This window comes from Hypomesus transpacificus, unplaced genomic scaffold, assembly GCF_021917145.1.
Source record: "Hypomesus transpacificus isolate Combined female unplaced genomic scaffold, fHypTra1 scaffold_159, whole genome shotgun sequence".
NCBI lineage: Eukaryota > Metazoa > Chordata > Actinopteri > Osmeriformes > Osmeridae > Hypomesus > Hypomesus transpacificus.
In genome coordinates this window covers 197,649-211,599 of record NW_025813724.1, presented here as the reverse complement: position 1 = coordinate 211,599, position 13,951 = coordinate 197,649, and the positions used below count along the sequence as shown (strand labels likewise).

The window sequence follows — 13,951 nt, the reverse complement described above, 5'->3', positions numbered from 1 at the left end:
AGTTTTTGGGGACTTTCCACACTAGCACCCTTTGCCCAGTTCCTCTATTCTGCCCTACTATAGTTAGTGCTTGCAATGCTGGGAAGAAAACTATATGACAACAATAATGTTTAATGTAACTGGTCTTTCTAACAGTGCAACTGGCCCCAGCTGGTCTAGAACATCCCCTAGTTGCAAATCAAATCAAGACAAGAGCCTTTTCATAAGGCCCAGTGGCGGACTCATGCTGTCTGAGGCCATTAAATGTCAGCACTCATGGAATTCCTCTTGTCGCCCTCCTATGTGCATTCACTCTATTTCCATAGCTATTGTGGTCTCAAACTAGCATAACTACATGTGTGGCCTACACATACATACCGTAAGTTAATTGGAGTCATGGTTCCGAAGAAGATATTTCTACGTTATTCAAAATGTTTACCATACATGTCGGACTCTATGGGTCACCACTGTATGGTTTCCCATGATAAATAAGGCATGTATAGTTTCCGACATTTTAGTGTGGAATGGAGTGGAAATTAGAATGTGAGAACTTTTTACCATTGCATACAAAATCGTACATTTTATCATATTTTGACATATCAAGGTGAAATTCAGAATCAGAATCAGAAATGGATTTATTCGCCATGAATGTTTACACAGACAAGGAATTTGCTTTGGCAGGGAGGTGCATACAATAAACATATATGAATCTTAAATTTAAATGTGGTCTAACTATACTAAGGATACATAAACTAGCAATACTAAGTGGAATGATATATAAACTAGCGATACTAAGTGGAGTACTAGCAATACTAAGTGGAATACAATTAAAATAAAATGCTAAGACTATGCTATGACTAAATGTAAATGTAAAATATACAATAAAATATAAGTTGCCAATTTACAATATAAAATACAATCTAAAATTAAAATATTACAGGAATTGAATGTAGTGCAAAATGTAAATAGTTTTAAGACATTCAGTCAGTGTGAGCTCTTGGCCTTGTTGAGGAGGCCAACAGCGGAAGGGAAAAAACTGTTGTCCGTGAGGTTTTGGTCCATCTTGCATCTGGTACTTCAGAATTATGTCATCTTGAAGCCAATAAGGCTTTGAAACCATCAGTCAAAATCATATTTGATTTATTGACACAAAGATATTGAGGTAATGTGGACATTTACACAAATACAGCCCTTTCAGTCATTTTGTATTGCATTTCATATTCCATCTCACCCTATATAAAGACATGTATTCTACAAATCTGTAACAAATTTCATGAGGAGTATGGTTTTGAAGGTTGTACCAAATTTGGACAGTACAGCAAAATCTATCATGGTTGACCTTATGGGTCCCTGAGGCTTTTTTGTTCCCCATGAAAAATAAGGCATGTATACCAATTTCCAGGCATTTTTGAGTAATGGGGCGCTGGGGAAATCACTAAGACTTTGGGCGTGGCTTATAGCGCCACCTATGGGCGTGTGTGGGCCACTAGCTGCCTGGCAGTAGTGAGTGACCTGTTGTATCATTGGGCTAAATTTAAAAAAAATCGGGTTATGGACTTTTTGAGCTATTGAGCCATTTCACAAAGAAATATAATAATGAAAATACTAACAAAAACAATAGGTTTCCTACTACCGGAGAAACCCTAATAAAGAATAAATATATATGAGAGAGAACAAAGGTTGTGCTCGCCGAAGGCTTGAGCACACCCAATTAGGTTTCCACTTACTTAACATATAAGCTAGTTTCCTGTCCAGAGAGTTGGTTATCTGATACAGAGAGCACTCCATAGTTTGTCCTTCAAATGTATCCGCAGCTGCGGCCAACCAGCAGAGGGCAGTACAACTGCATCTATGCATGTGCTGCCTAGGTGGCTTTGTTACGCAATGGCCTAATTGTGTCTCACAGTAATGAAAGTCTTTCATTCTGGATGAAGCAAATCAGTCAACTGTTCAAACAATTAATTTTGCTTTCAAACTAACCCCCCATTCTACACAAAATTTGAATAGTACGAAACATAATAAAAAAAATGTTTTACTGCACTATATGCATAGTACCTCATGCACTTAACAAAGTTAGCCCATGGATTGATCAAGTAACCTAATGCACTCGTTACCCAACTTAAAATGTTATAATGCCTCAACATCCTTTTGTATTTGAACTAGATAGAGCCAGGTGTGACAATCAGGCCTCCAGTACTCAAGTGTGCTTAAGCCAGTCACTCCCTTCACTCCTGGGGAAATCTTGTTAATGGGAGTCAGGTAGCTGAGCGGTAGGGAATCGGGCTAGCAATTCCGACATTGATACTTTGTTATACCGACTTTGTTTTTTCACGCAACCTTGCCTCTGCTTTCCCTGTATCATACCTAGATGCGGTCATCCCGACCTTGCCTGTCCCATGGAACCTGAGCTTGTCCTGGCCTTTGTCAACCAGTCCGCCCCTGCCAGACTTGCGCTTGTGACCTGACTACCCTGTCGGATGTCCTCCTTTGCTCTGATTATCTGTGTGACCCAGGGGCAGACTGGCCATAGGGGATACCGGGAGAATCCCTGGTGGGCCGACGGGGTTGGGATGGTCCAAAACACCGGCCCACTTCCATTACCAACCGGCCCTTTGACATCGCCAGCATCTTATATTATTTCAAACGTCACAGCTTGAAGACGTAAAAATAGCTCTAAGACCTTTTCTAGTCTAATTTCACTGACTGGGATTTATACTGCTCCTCGCGATCTGTATTCACACTCATGGTGCCGATTTTTTGAAAATGTTCTGGCGTGTCTTCTGTTCTTACGGACTTCGGAAGTTTAACGTAAGAAATATGATTTTCTTTGTAATCGTCCAAAATAATGCTAATTGTGTATATGGGTATTTTTCCAAGTAGGCCAATGACTGGTCGATACATACAATGCATTGAGTGGACAACACGCCGTGTTTTGAGTGGGCCGCGTGCCGTTTACTGAGTGGGCCGGTCTGACAGTAAAACTAGCGGGCCACTTTTTCCCCCCAGTCCGTCCCTGGTGTGACCTCTGCTTGTCTGACTACGCCTAATAAAACCTGCACCAGGATCCAGTACCCTCTGTCCTGGGAGTCTGTCCGTTACACTTGGGATCACCCGATTACAACTGAATGTCATAATTGAATGTTTGATAACTTATATTGTGTGATGTGTGACAATATACAACAGTTACATACATACTTCTCAGTACATTATATACGTGTGAAATGAGTTCCTGAAAGCATGTGCAAAGCGTGAAAACTTTGTTGCACTGAAATGTGGAGTTAGACCATTGAACAGTTTTTCTTCCGTTTTCAGCTCAGGTTTTGTATTGGCGGAGCCAAAACCCAACCGATCTACGTCACAGCGACCGATCTACATCAGATCACAGACAGTTGCATTCTGTCACTTAGCTGGTACGATGCAAAGACAAAGTAGTTAATACATAAAACACTCAGAGACTGCAGGTATGGCTGTTCTGATATCTGCAAATGATTTAGCTAGTGTTGCTGTTGTTGCTAAATTCCATATATTTGAGGGGGCAGAGATTCAGCTCCTTCAGGCGACACGCCTGAGAAACACGTGTTTCTCAAAGGGCCTGAATGAATTAAGTGGATAAACTAGTAATGTGTGAATGCTTTTTCAAGGTATTGTTACCAGGTCACTTACCAACCACTTACCAGGGCAGTGATGGTAGTTTTGTAATATGCTGTTGTGTATTAAATTCGATAAACGTTTGTTGTGTATATATTATACAAATCAATATACAGTAAATGTGAAATGTGTTAATTATAAATTATATTTAAATGGATAATAGTTTGGCAGCATTTTCAATAGAAAATGACAAAAAAAAAAATGTGGATGTCTACATTTGTTCCTGTCACGACGTGTGGAGGGGTAGGACCCAAACGCAGGAGAGTCAGCAGGCATGGTCCAAAAACAAAAGGGTTTAATGCTCAAAACGGGAAACAGACAGGGTACACGCAGGGACAAAGGGTAATGCTAAGACAAAGACTGGACACAAAGCAGGAACCTAAATACACAGAAACAAACAAGACACAGGTGAACACAATGAAACTAACGACAACTGAACGAGACAGGTGACGACAATGACAGCGAAACACTAGGGCAGGGCAAAACCAAAAACAACAGGGGGGCACGGCTGTGGCCGTGACAGTTCCTGCTTTTTAATGACAGATTATAATACCAGCAAGGTTTCACAGTTTGGGATTTTTTAGAGAGAACAGCTAATTGTTTTACATTAATAAAGTATAAAACACAACCAATCGATAAGAATACTTAAATAATATATGTTCATTTGATAAATCATTTTTTATCCTGTGTCACTCTGATGAGATCATGTGGGAAGCATCATCAACATCATGAGAAAGGTCCATGTGTCCATTGGTTGCATTTTCGAGCTTTTCACCAACTCTAATTAAATAACACACAAAATCAAGATACATTAGAGTACTTTATATTTAAAAGGGCAGCTGAAAGTCAAGCATTGTACCTGATGTTTGCATCAAACTGCCACATAAGCTTATGCAATTATTGTGTTTGGTCTTCACTGCACACATTTTAGTTTTGTGTACAGGATGTGGTGTAGCAGCTTCCTGAGTAGCAGAGGTGTGCAGGCGCATTAAGTCGTTTGCCTTTCTGTCATGATTCTGCATTGTATACAGGCTAGAGTAGACTTCTGATAGTTTACTGGCATTCATTTCAGAGTTAGAGTATCAATATTAGGATTGGCTTTCGTGGATGTGGCTGGATGGACAATAAAACTGGTATTGGAGTAATCAATAGCCTAATTACATGTCTTTGGATCAGCGTGGTCAGAGACACTAAGGTTAAAGAGAAAGTTTAGGTACATGAAATGGCATCCATCATTATGCGCATCCTGCACTTGGGAGTTGAGAAAAAGAAGGTCAAATACTATGAGAACTTACAAAGGGACATTGACCCACGAGAAACATGGGAAACACAGGGAGAACTTGGAGATGGGGCCTTCGGGAAGGTCTATAAGGTAAGAATGCTGTAAATTGTGCCCCAATACTTAAGACCTCTATTTTATTTGAAAATCCCAATTGACTAAGCTGTTAAAGGATATAAAAACATATAAACAGGGATGTTTGTTAGACAATTCTGAGCAGTAAAACCTGTGGCGATGTCTTTGAGCTAGTAGTTGAATTTAGTCACATACACAGGAGTCAGGTGGCTGATCAGTTAGGGAATCGGGCTAGTAATTAGGAGGTTGCTGGTTCGATTCCGGCTGTGAAAAAATACATTGTGTCCTTGGGCAAGGCACTTCACCCTACTTGCCTCGGGGGAATGTCCCTGGGGACAACCTTGCAAAGTACTAACTTGTTAACAATCATAATCAGGGCCATTGCCAGACATTGTTAACATTTGGGGCTTAGCCCAAACCTAACATCGGACCTTGAGTATGCTTAATTTGACTTCAACTCTGAAAATTACATTACATTTACATTGCATTTATTCATTTAGCAGATGCTTTTATCCAAAGCGACTTCCAAGAGAGAGCTTTACAAAAGTTCAAAGGTCACTGATCATAACAACGAGATATCCCCCAAAACTTGCGAGTATCCAAAACATGAAGCATCCATTGTGAAAAAACAAATAAGTGCAAATGGGAAGAACCATAAGAGCATGCAGTTAAACAAGTTACAATTAAACGACATGAACCTCAAAAGTGCAAGAGTGTACCAGTAGAAAAGCAAGCAACAGTAATATAATTCACAGCGAGTACAACAAGTTAAATCAATTACAACTAACCAACAAGAGCAACAAGTCTCTCAATAAGAGTCATTGTGTAAATAAATATAATAATATAGTAAGTAAGTAAGCAAGACTTTATTTATATAGCACATTTCATACAAGAATTGTAGCTCAAGGTGCTTTACATAAAATAAATAAAAACAATAATACAAGTAACAATTAAAACAGCAAATCTATAAGAACAATAATATAACTAATAAAAGTAGTAAAACCCTTTTGAGATAAAATTACTTATATGCTTCGGTAAAAAGGTAGGTTTTAAGCTGTTTTAAAAAAATGTCTAGCGTGTTTGCTTCCCTAATATTTATGGGTAATTTGTTCCATAGTTTTGGGGCGTAATTGACAAAGGCCGAATCACCAATCTTCTTTTGACTGCTTCTGGTGACCTCTAATAGGCCTGCATTTGATGATCGCAGTGTTCTGGTTGGTGTGTAGTTTATAAGGGAGTTAGCAATGTAGCTAGGTGCTTGTCCGTGTAGAGCTTTATATGTGAGGAAAAGGAGCTTGAAGTCAATTTTGAAGGTAACAGGGAGCCACAGTAAAGTGGCTGAGACAGGACTAATGTGTTCTCTCCTTTCAGTTTTTGTTATTAATTTAGCTGCAGACTTTTGAATGAGCTGTAGTCTTTTAGTGGTTTTCTTGGGAAGACCACTGAAAAGTGTGTTACAGTAGTCCAGCCAGCTGGATATAAAAGCATAAATTAACTTATCTGCATCATTTTGGTTTATGCATGGTCATACCTTTGCTATATTCCTCATGTGAAAGAAAGCTGTTTTGGTCACTTTATTAATGTGAGAGTTGAAATTCAAATTTGAGTCCAGGATTACACAGAGACTTGTCACCTCTGGTTTAAGGCAGGGGGTTAAGCCTCTTAAATTCGTAGTAAGCATCTCTCTTTTCGATTTGGGGGCACATAGTAGGACTTCGGTTTTGTTTTCATTTAATTTAAGAAAGTTATCATTCATCCATTGGTATATTGCCAACAGGCAGTTGGTAATGGAATTGATGGCCGTTCCATCGTTGGGTTCTGTGGATATATATAGTTGTGTGTCATCCGCATAGCTATGGAAATTGATGTTATGTTCTCTGATTATGTCACCGAGTGGTAACAATATAATCATAATAAATGTAATCATATTATGAAAATATACATTAATTTGAGCACAAAATACTGTTTTTTGAGGCTTATGTAATATAAACATTAATTTAGAGTCATTGTAATCATGAGGTGCCAAATTCAATTATATCAGAAATCAACAGGCAATTTTATAACCTAGATTCTTATCTTTGCTATTTTTACTTTTCTCTTAGCCCACCTCTGCAGCCCTCTGTATCCGGCTGCGATGTTAACCCTCAATATTCATGAGTCTGATGGATCTACAATATCATTTGGGTTTTCAAACAATAACACTTTCTATAAATGCACTGCCAATTTGCACCTGGCTGGGACGGAGTGGGAACAAAGTTAATTTATTAAATTGTATCTAAGTAATGTCTTCAATAACGTATAGTAATGAGTGATAAACAGTGGAACAAAAGCAGCAGACATTCAGACATGCAAGGAGACAGACTTGCTTGGAGCTATGGAAGAGGAAGACAGAATGAAGGCACACAGTAAACCTTTTTGCCACTTTTAACCACTTTTAACACACACTTGTAATACATATTAATGTATTATTATGTGTGTGTGTCAGGCCAAATAGTGTCCTAGGGCCAAATACTGTCCTACCTGACGTCACAATTCCGTTCCGAAGCAAGGACGCGTCCGTTCCTATGCCGACCTTAAATTCCTGAGATATCTACGCGTGCTAGCAGGAAAGTCATGGTTGCTATACTGGTTACTAGGTAGGAAGTTTTGGATTTAGACTTATTTAAACCAGTTTATTCTACTCTACTATTTAAAGTTTTCACTCGTTCGACATTGCCGAGACAGCAACGGGCGCAGGTAAAATACTATACATGTTGCCTTCCCTGTCTGTTCAAATTGATGCTAAATAAGTTATTTTTTTGACGAAAACAACTAACTAGCTAGCACCAGCTTTCGAACGAGTGAAAACTTTAAATAGTAGAGTAGAATAAACTGGTTTAAATAAGCCTAAATACAAAACTTCCAACCTAGTAACCAGTATAGCAACCATTACAGTTTCCTGCTAGCACGCGTAGCTATCTCAGGAATTTAAGCGACGGCATAGCGACGAATGCTTCCTTGCTTCGGAACGGCATTGTGACGTCAGGTAGGACACTATTCGGCCCTAAGACACTATTTGGCCTGACAGCGCCGCCAGGAATTTTGGGCCCCATGAAAATGAAAATATACATTTATATTTTCTGATGATTTCCATTAGTTTTTCTATTTTTTTGGGGCCCCTGTCAGTCACGGGCCCTTGGAATCGTCCTAGCTTTCCCCCCCTATACAGCGCCCCTGTGTGTGTGTGGTGGTGGGGGTGACAGAGGGTGCACAATGAACAGTAAAAAATGCAGTCCCATGGACCTGCACGCCACACAAGGATGAAGGGTAATCATAGTAAGACTAGATAAATAGATAACTAATCAAATAACTGCCAATAAATGCCATAGCTCCAGGTTAGTATTTAAAACTGCATCCATAGAACATCCTAGACGCTTGAATGCCCAATATCAACAGTCTCCTGGCTGTTCCCGTTGTCAGGCTGCACACCCGTCAAATTTACTTCAGCCATGAATGGAACTAAAAGAGGGTGCAGGGTCCAGAGATAGTGAGGCAAGGACAGCAAACCTGTCACAGAGGTTTAGATGAGGAAAGGATGGCAGTGGGAATAGACTGTGACAGATAATCTCATTAATATTTTGCCTGACCACTACACTACCAAGCGTTAAGCTCCAGGAGGTGGATAAATGTGGCATAAGGTGTAACAATTTCATGTGATTCCATTGATTTCAATTGGAGCTACTCCAGTAGGCAGTGGTGAGTACTTTACCTGGGAGGGGTAGGGGTAGCCCTGATTTGTTCAAATGGTGTTTTAAGTGTTTCTTCCGTGTTTGCGTTCATTTGGAACAGTGTACTCTCTTTCAAATATTCACGAAAACACTTAAAACTCAAAATGATCGATGATCGTTTGAACATCAGCAGCTCAATGATCCCGCCGTTGAATTTAATGTTCAGTTGCAGACACAAATCTGCCACTTCATCACAAATATTTAATTTTTCATGGGCTTGGAGAAAATAAAACTCAAATTTAAGAGAGTCATAATCCCATCAAATTGTAACACAAATATTTTATCTACAGTGCAGTCCCAGCCCAAGGGCTAACCTGATACATTACATAATTTTAAAACATTTAAAATATTTGCCCACTAAACCCAGAGAGAAGTACACACAAATAAACAACTATATTAACACAATATTTTACTGTGCCTTTTTTCATGTCTTCATTGTATTGTCCAGATCCATTTAGTATGATATAACTGATAAGAATAGTGAAATTACACAGAATGTACAGTACACAGCTACACATCATTTTACTTAATGACATCTACAGGATTAGACAGGTAGCTGCAGAGCCTGATCCATGCAAAAAGAGAATAATAAAGCACTTTTGGAAAGGATTTTGGATGTTACATTGCACTTAGCATGTAAAACCTGCTCTTTTTTGAGCATGCACAGAAGCTTTTCAATTGTGCACCATTTCCTCTGCACTCATGAGCTATAATGATCCACTTTTAAATGAGCAGTTACAAAAAATCAGAAACAACTCATCTGGACCTGAAAACCTGAATGAGTTATGAGTTAAACTTTTCAATTGCAAAACTGAGAATATGAAGGTGGTTTATCATTCATTTTCCATGTTTTAAGTGATTCCAACACATTTTGTTGAAATCCGTTTCATTGAGAAGTCTCAAGGAACTGTCTTTGTTGGGATTTAATGTTTGCGTGTGAGACATTACCTTCTAATAATAAGATAGAATCATTAGGCCTATCTGTAGTGGTAATGTGGTAGCATGGTAACTATTTTACACGAATGACAAGTATTTTACAATACTTCACACATGCATGATCTTTTTTATGTGACACAAAATTATTCACAGTAGCCCACAGATAATACCAAACCAACCTGAAACCCTCTGAGAAGACAGGAGGGGGTGGGCAGTGGACATGAGAAAGAAGGGGTTAGACAAGAGAAAGTATATGTTGGCTATCTGTTGGCTATTGGAGATGTTACATTTTACAGTTGGACTGACTAAAGAGATGCATCTTATGATATGAGATATGTTTTTTAGACATTAAGGCCGTTTACAGTTTTTGCCTATTGCTTCCACACTTTTTGCAGAATTTGGCTCGTAATGTAAAAACTCTACACACAAGCCAATCAGACATAGCACTTGGAGATTAACAACTCACATCTATGCCAAAATGAAACACTGCAATCAAAACTTAACACTCCATTCTAAAAATCTAATTCTTGCAACAAAACCATACACATAAGAACCATTTGAATTACTCTTTCATATCAACAGCATCACACTGATGGGCTTTTTATGAAACACTGCAGTCTTTGTGTTTCTATTTTTATTGTCATTTTCTCAGACTCAGTTTTCTGTAAACCTCAAAAGTAGAATTTATGCAGTAATCAAAGAAGAGTTTTTACAAAAAACAAACATTCTTACAAACATAAAGAAAAATAGAATCACAAATCATCAAATTTAGCAACAAAACAAAAGAAAAAACAATACAATTACTGGATACTGGTGTGTGCGTGTGCGTGGTGGGGGGCTTATGGATCCCGCCTTCTGTTTGGATCTGGCCACAAGACCTCGTCAACATTACAGGCAATGTCCTCGCAGGCTAGGCATCAGGGAAAATATTGCTTTGTGTGCCGAATCCACCCTTGGATTGATCACACCTCAATGTCTCCGCATGCCTCTTCCATTGCTTGCAGAATAGGCATGCGGGCGTGTGGTTGCCAATAATAAACTTTCCACCACCATGCTGAAAATTATTCCTTGATTGCATTTAGAAAGGGTCTGTAAGGGGGCAAGTATAAAGGTGTGAAATGGTTATGGTTGTTGAACCAATCTCGGACCAGAGCAGCCCGGTGGAAACTAACATTATCCCAGATGACATCAAACCATCAAGATTTTGGTTCGCGGGGGAGGGGGGGTGCTGTTGATACATTTCGCCTAGGGCGCCAGATGTGCTAGTACCGGTACTGTTTGGGTCAGTATAGACAAAAACTACAAGCTACAGGCAGGGCAGGTGGCAGCATAAACCCTCATTCTCACATTACAATTATAGTATGAAAAGTAAAGTGACACATACCTACATTTACATTTATTCTTTTAGCAGATGCTTTTATCCAAAGCGACTTCCAAGAGAGAGCTTTACAAAGTGCATAGGTCACTGATAATAACAACAAGATAGCCCATTGCATTGCGGGTAGCCAAAACAAGCACACATTGTGAACAACCAAAACATTTGTGCCAAAGGGAAAAACCATAAGAGCATACAGTTAAGCAAGTTACAATTTAAACAACATGAATATGTAAGTGCAAGTGTACCTGTAGAAAAACAAGCAACAGTAAAATAAAAATATAAGATTGATTAAAATAGAATACAACAGTTTAAATCAGCTACCACTAACCAACAAGAGCAACAAGTCTCTAAGCAAGAGTCATTGTGATCCTTGAGGAAACTAGCATTGGGTTCAGTAAACCATTCCTAAGTACCGTTGTACTCCCTGAACAAGTGCGTCTTGAGCCTTCTCTTGAAGGTGGAGAGACAGTCTGTGTCTCTGATGGAGGTGGGGAGTTGATTCCACCACTGGGGGGCCAGGCAGGAGAAGAGCTTGTGCTGGGACCGGGCAGTCTTGAGCGGTGGGACCACCAGAGGGTTGTCTGAAGAAGACCGTAGGTGGCGGGTGGGGGTGTAAGGCTGCAGGAGAGACTTGATGTAGTCGGGTGCAGTCCCGTTCACTGCTCGGAAGGTCAGTACCAGGGTCTTGAATCTGATGCGGGCCGTGATGGGTAGCCAGTGGAGGGAGATGAGGAGCGGGGTAACGTGGGAGCGTCTGGGTAGATTGTAGACCAAGCGGGCCGCTGCGTTCTGAATCCTCTGAAGAGGGAGGGTTGTGCATGCAACATACCTGCACATAATCATGGCTCAGATCCTTGTTCTGACACTGTTCCTCTCAAATGTCACCCTGTACAGCTGCTTCATTTTGAAGTTATGTTTCTGTAAGATGCGACTTAGTGTAGAAATGCTGACCCTGTTGATATTGTTGAATACGTTTCCATTTGCAATTATGCATTGTTGCAACTCACAAAGTCAGATTGCATTATTTTCTCGCACCATTTCAATAATGGCAAGCTCTTGTTGTTGAGTGAAGAGTCGTCCCCTTCCACCTTGAATAGGTGTTCCAACCATTCTGTAGGAAATGCCACCACAAGATGTCATTGGTTAGGTTCTTTTTTACATACTGTACTTTCAAACTGTACACAGTACTGTAACATTACAATGGTATTCCTTTACATATACTTCACAGCACTACCCATTTTTGTATAGTACACTTACAGTAGTACAGAAATACTGTAACATGATACAGAATCATGTGACACATACAGTTGGCACAGTCTGAAGTAGAAACTTGAAGATATACCTGTTCGCCAGTCGGAATGTCCTTATTACAGTTTTTTACAATCGCTATGACACTTTTTTTCAATACCTTTAACACGTTACCTAAACTCTTGACACAGTTAGCACAACATCCGCCTGTGTTGGCTATACAATTAACACATTTATTGTTGCTTTGACGCAAAATGCATAGAGTAAACACAAATTTAAAATGCTTGAACTTCTTTTACACACAAGCTCAACCAAGACGAAAACAATCGATTTTTAGGGACAAATTTACCAATGCTTTAACACTATATGTCAGAACAGATAACATCATGTTCAAAACCTAACTTATTGGCAAAAGTCAAAGTGAACAGCTGTTCATATTGTGAATTGAAACACAAATATATCCCCTGTATTTTATTCTCTTGCTACTGAGAAAAAGCTGGTTGAAGTTATACAAATACTTTAAATCACAGCTGATTCCCAACTAGGAAACACTCAGATGTTGAGGTTCTTTCAATCACATGACCCTATGGTACATATAAAGAGGACCTTTGGGCTGATCTGAAAAAGAACAATATAGAGCAACACAAAGAAAGTAAGAATACAGTTATGCCTGCACGAGAGAGAGGAAGACAAGTACCAGGACAAGGGAAAGGAGTGGGACAAGGGAGAGGGAGAGGAGTTAGAATGTGTGGTGGCACTCAGAGAAGGGCCAGAGCTAGGGTAATACTGTATATGGAAGCTATATTGCATATTTCTTGCAGTAATGTCCTGTTGCAAATGAAGCCTTTACTGCAGCAATTGTGTTTCTGTCGTCTTTTTTTCAATACAGTAATCGTACATTCTATAAAGCTACTCTGAGATGGGTCATTCGTTTTTTGTTCTGAATTTATGCAGCAAAAGAAACAAAATGCATGCATTTACAAAACCCAACAAAACAAAAATGTAGAGAGGCTTCAAAAGAAACTGCACTGCAAACACAATCTATAATCTATATACTGTGAGACCTGACACATATAAAATAATGCAGTTTCTGTAATTCCATATGATGTTAGTGCTTTTTATGACATTGTGCTATGAAAGATTAAATGTTTCTCTTGAAAGAGAACGTGTGTTAGTGTTTTGGTAGACATGGTGTTATGTTTAGTGTATTTTTGTGTTATGACAATTACTGTTTGATTTTAGTTTACATTGTGTGATTTTGAGCATGAAATAAACTGTTTTGCCAATTGTGTGTCATAGGTGTGTAGGCACGTTAAGAGTTTAGGAAACTTGTTAGAAGTACTGAAAAAAAGTGTCATAGTGATTGTCAAAAATCAGTCTTCTTTGAAGATTTGGATTGGTTATAAGCGCTGACCAGTGGGCATCAGTTAAGCCCTCAGTGACATTGTCACTGTCACTATTTGTTTAGTTGACCGGGAGTCAGATGGCTGAGTGGTGGGGGAGTCGGGCTAGTAATCAGAAGGTTGCCGGATCGATTCCCCGCCATGCCACATGATGTTGTGTCCTTGGGCAAGGCACTTCACCCCACTTCCCTCAGGGGGACTGTCCCTGTACTTACTGTAAGTCGCTCTGGATAAGAGC

At 39.5% G+C, this 13,951-nt stretch overlaps 1 protein-coding gene across 4 annotated transcripts in view; it reads left to right on the top strand.

Moving 5' to 3' along the window:
• The first annotated feature begins 4,604 nt into the window (after nt 1–4,604).
• The window catches only part of si:dkey-81j8.6 (serine/threonine-protein kinase 10), a 57,051-nt gene continuing 47,704 nt past the window's right edge, over nt 4,605–13,951 (top strand). For 3 of the 4 annotated variants that reach the window (XM_047051536.1, XM_047051538.1, XM_047051537.1), the window contains exon 1: nt 4,614–4,999. In XM_047051536.1, the coding sequence (XP_046907492.1) occupies nt 4,850–4,999 (150 nt within the window). In that variant the 5' untranslated portion in view covers nt 4,614–4,849. Of the gene's footprint in view, nt 5,000–13,951 lie in introns of all 4 variants that reach the window. The other variant, XM_047051535.1, reaches the window with a different exon arrangement.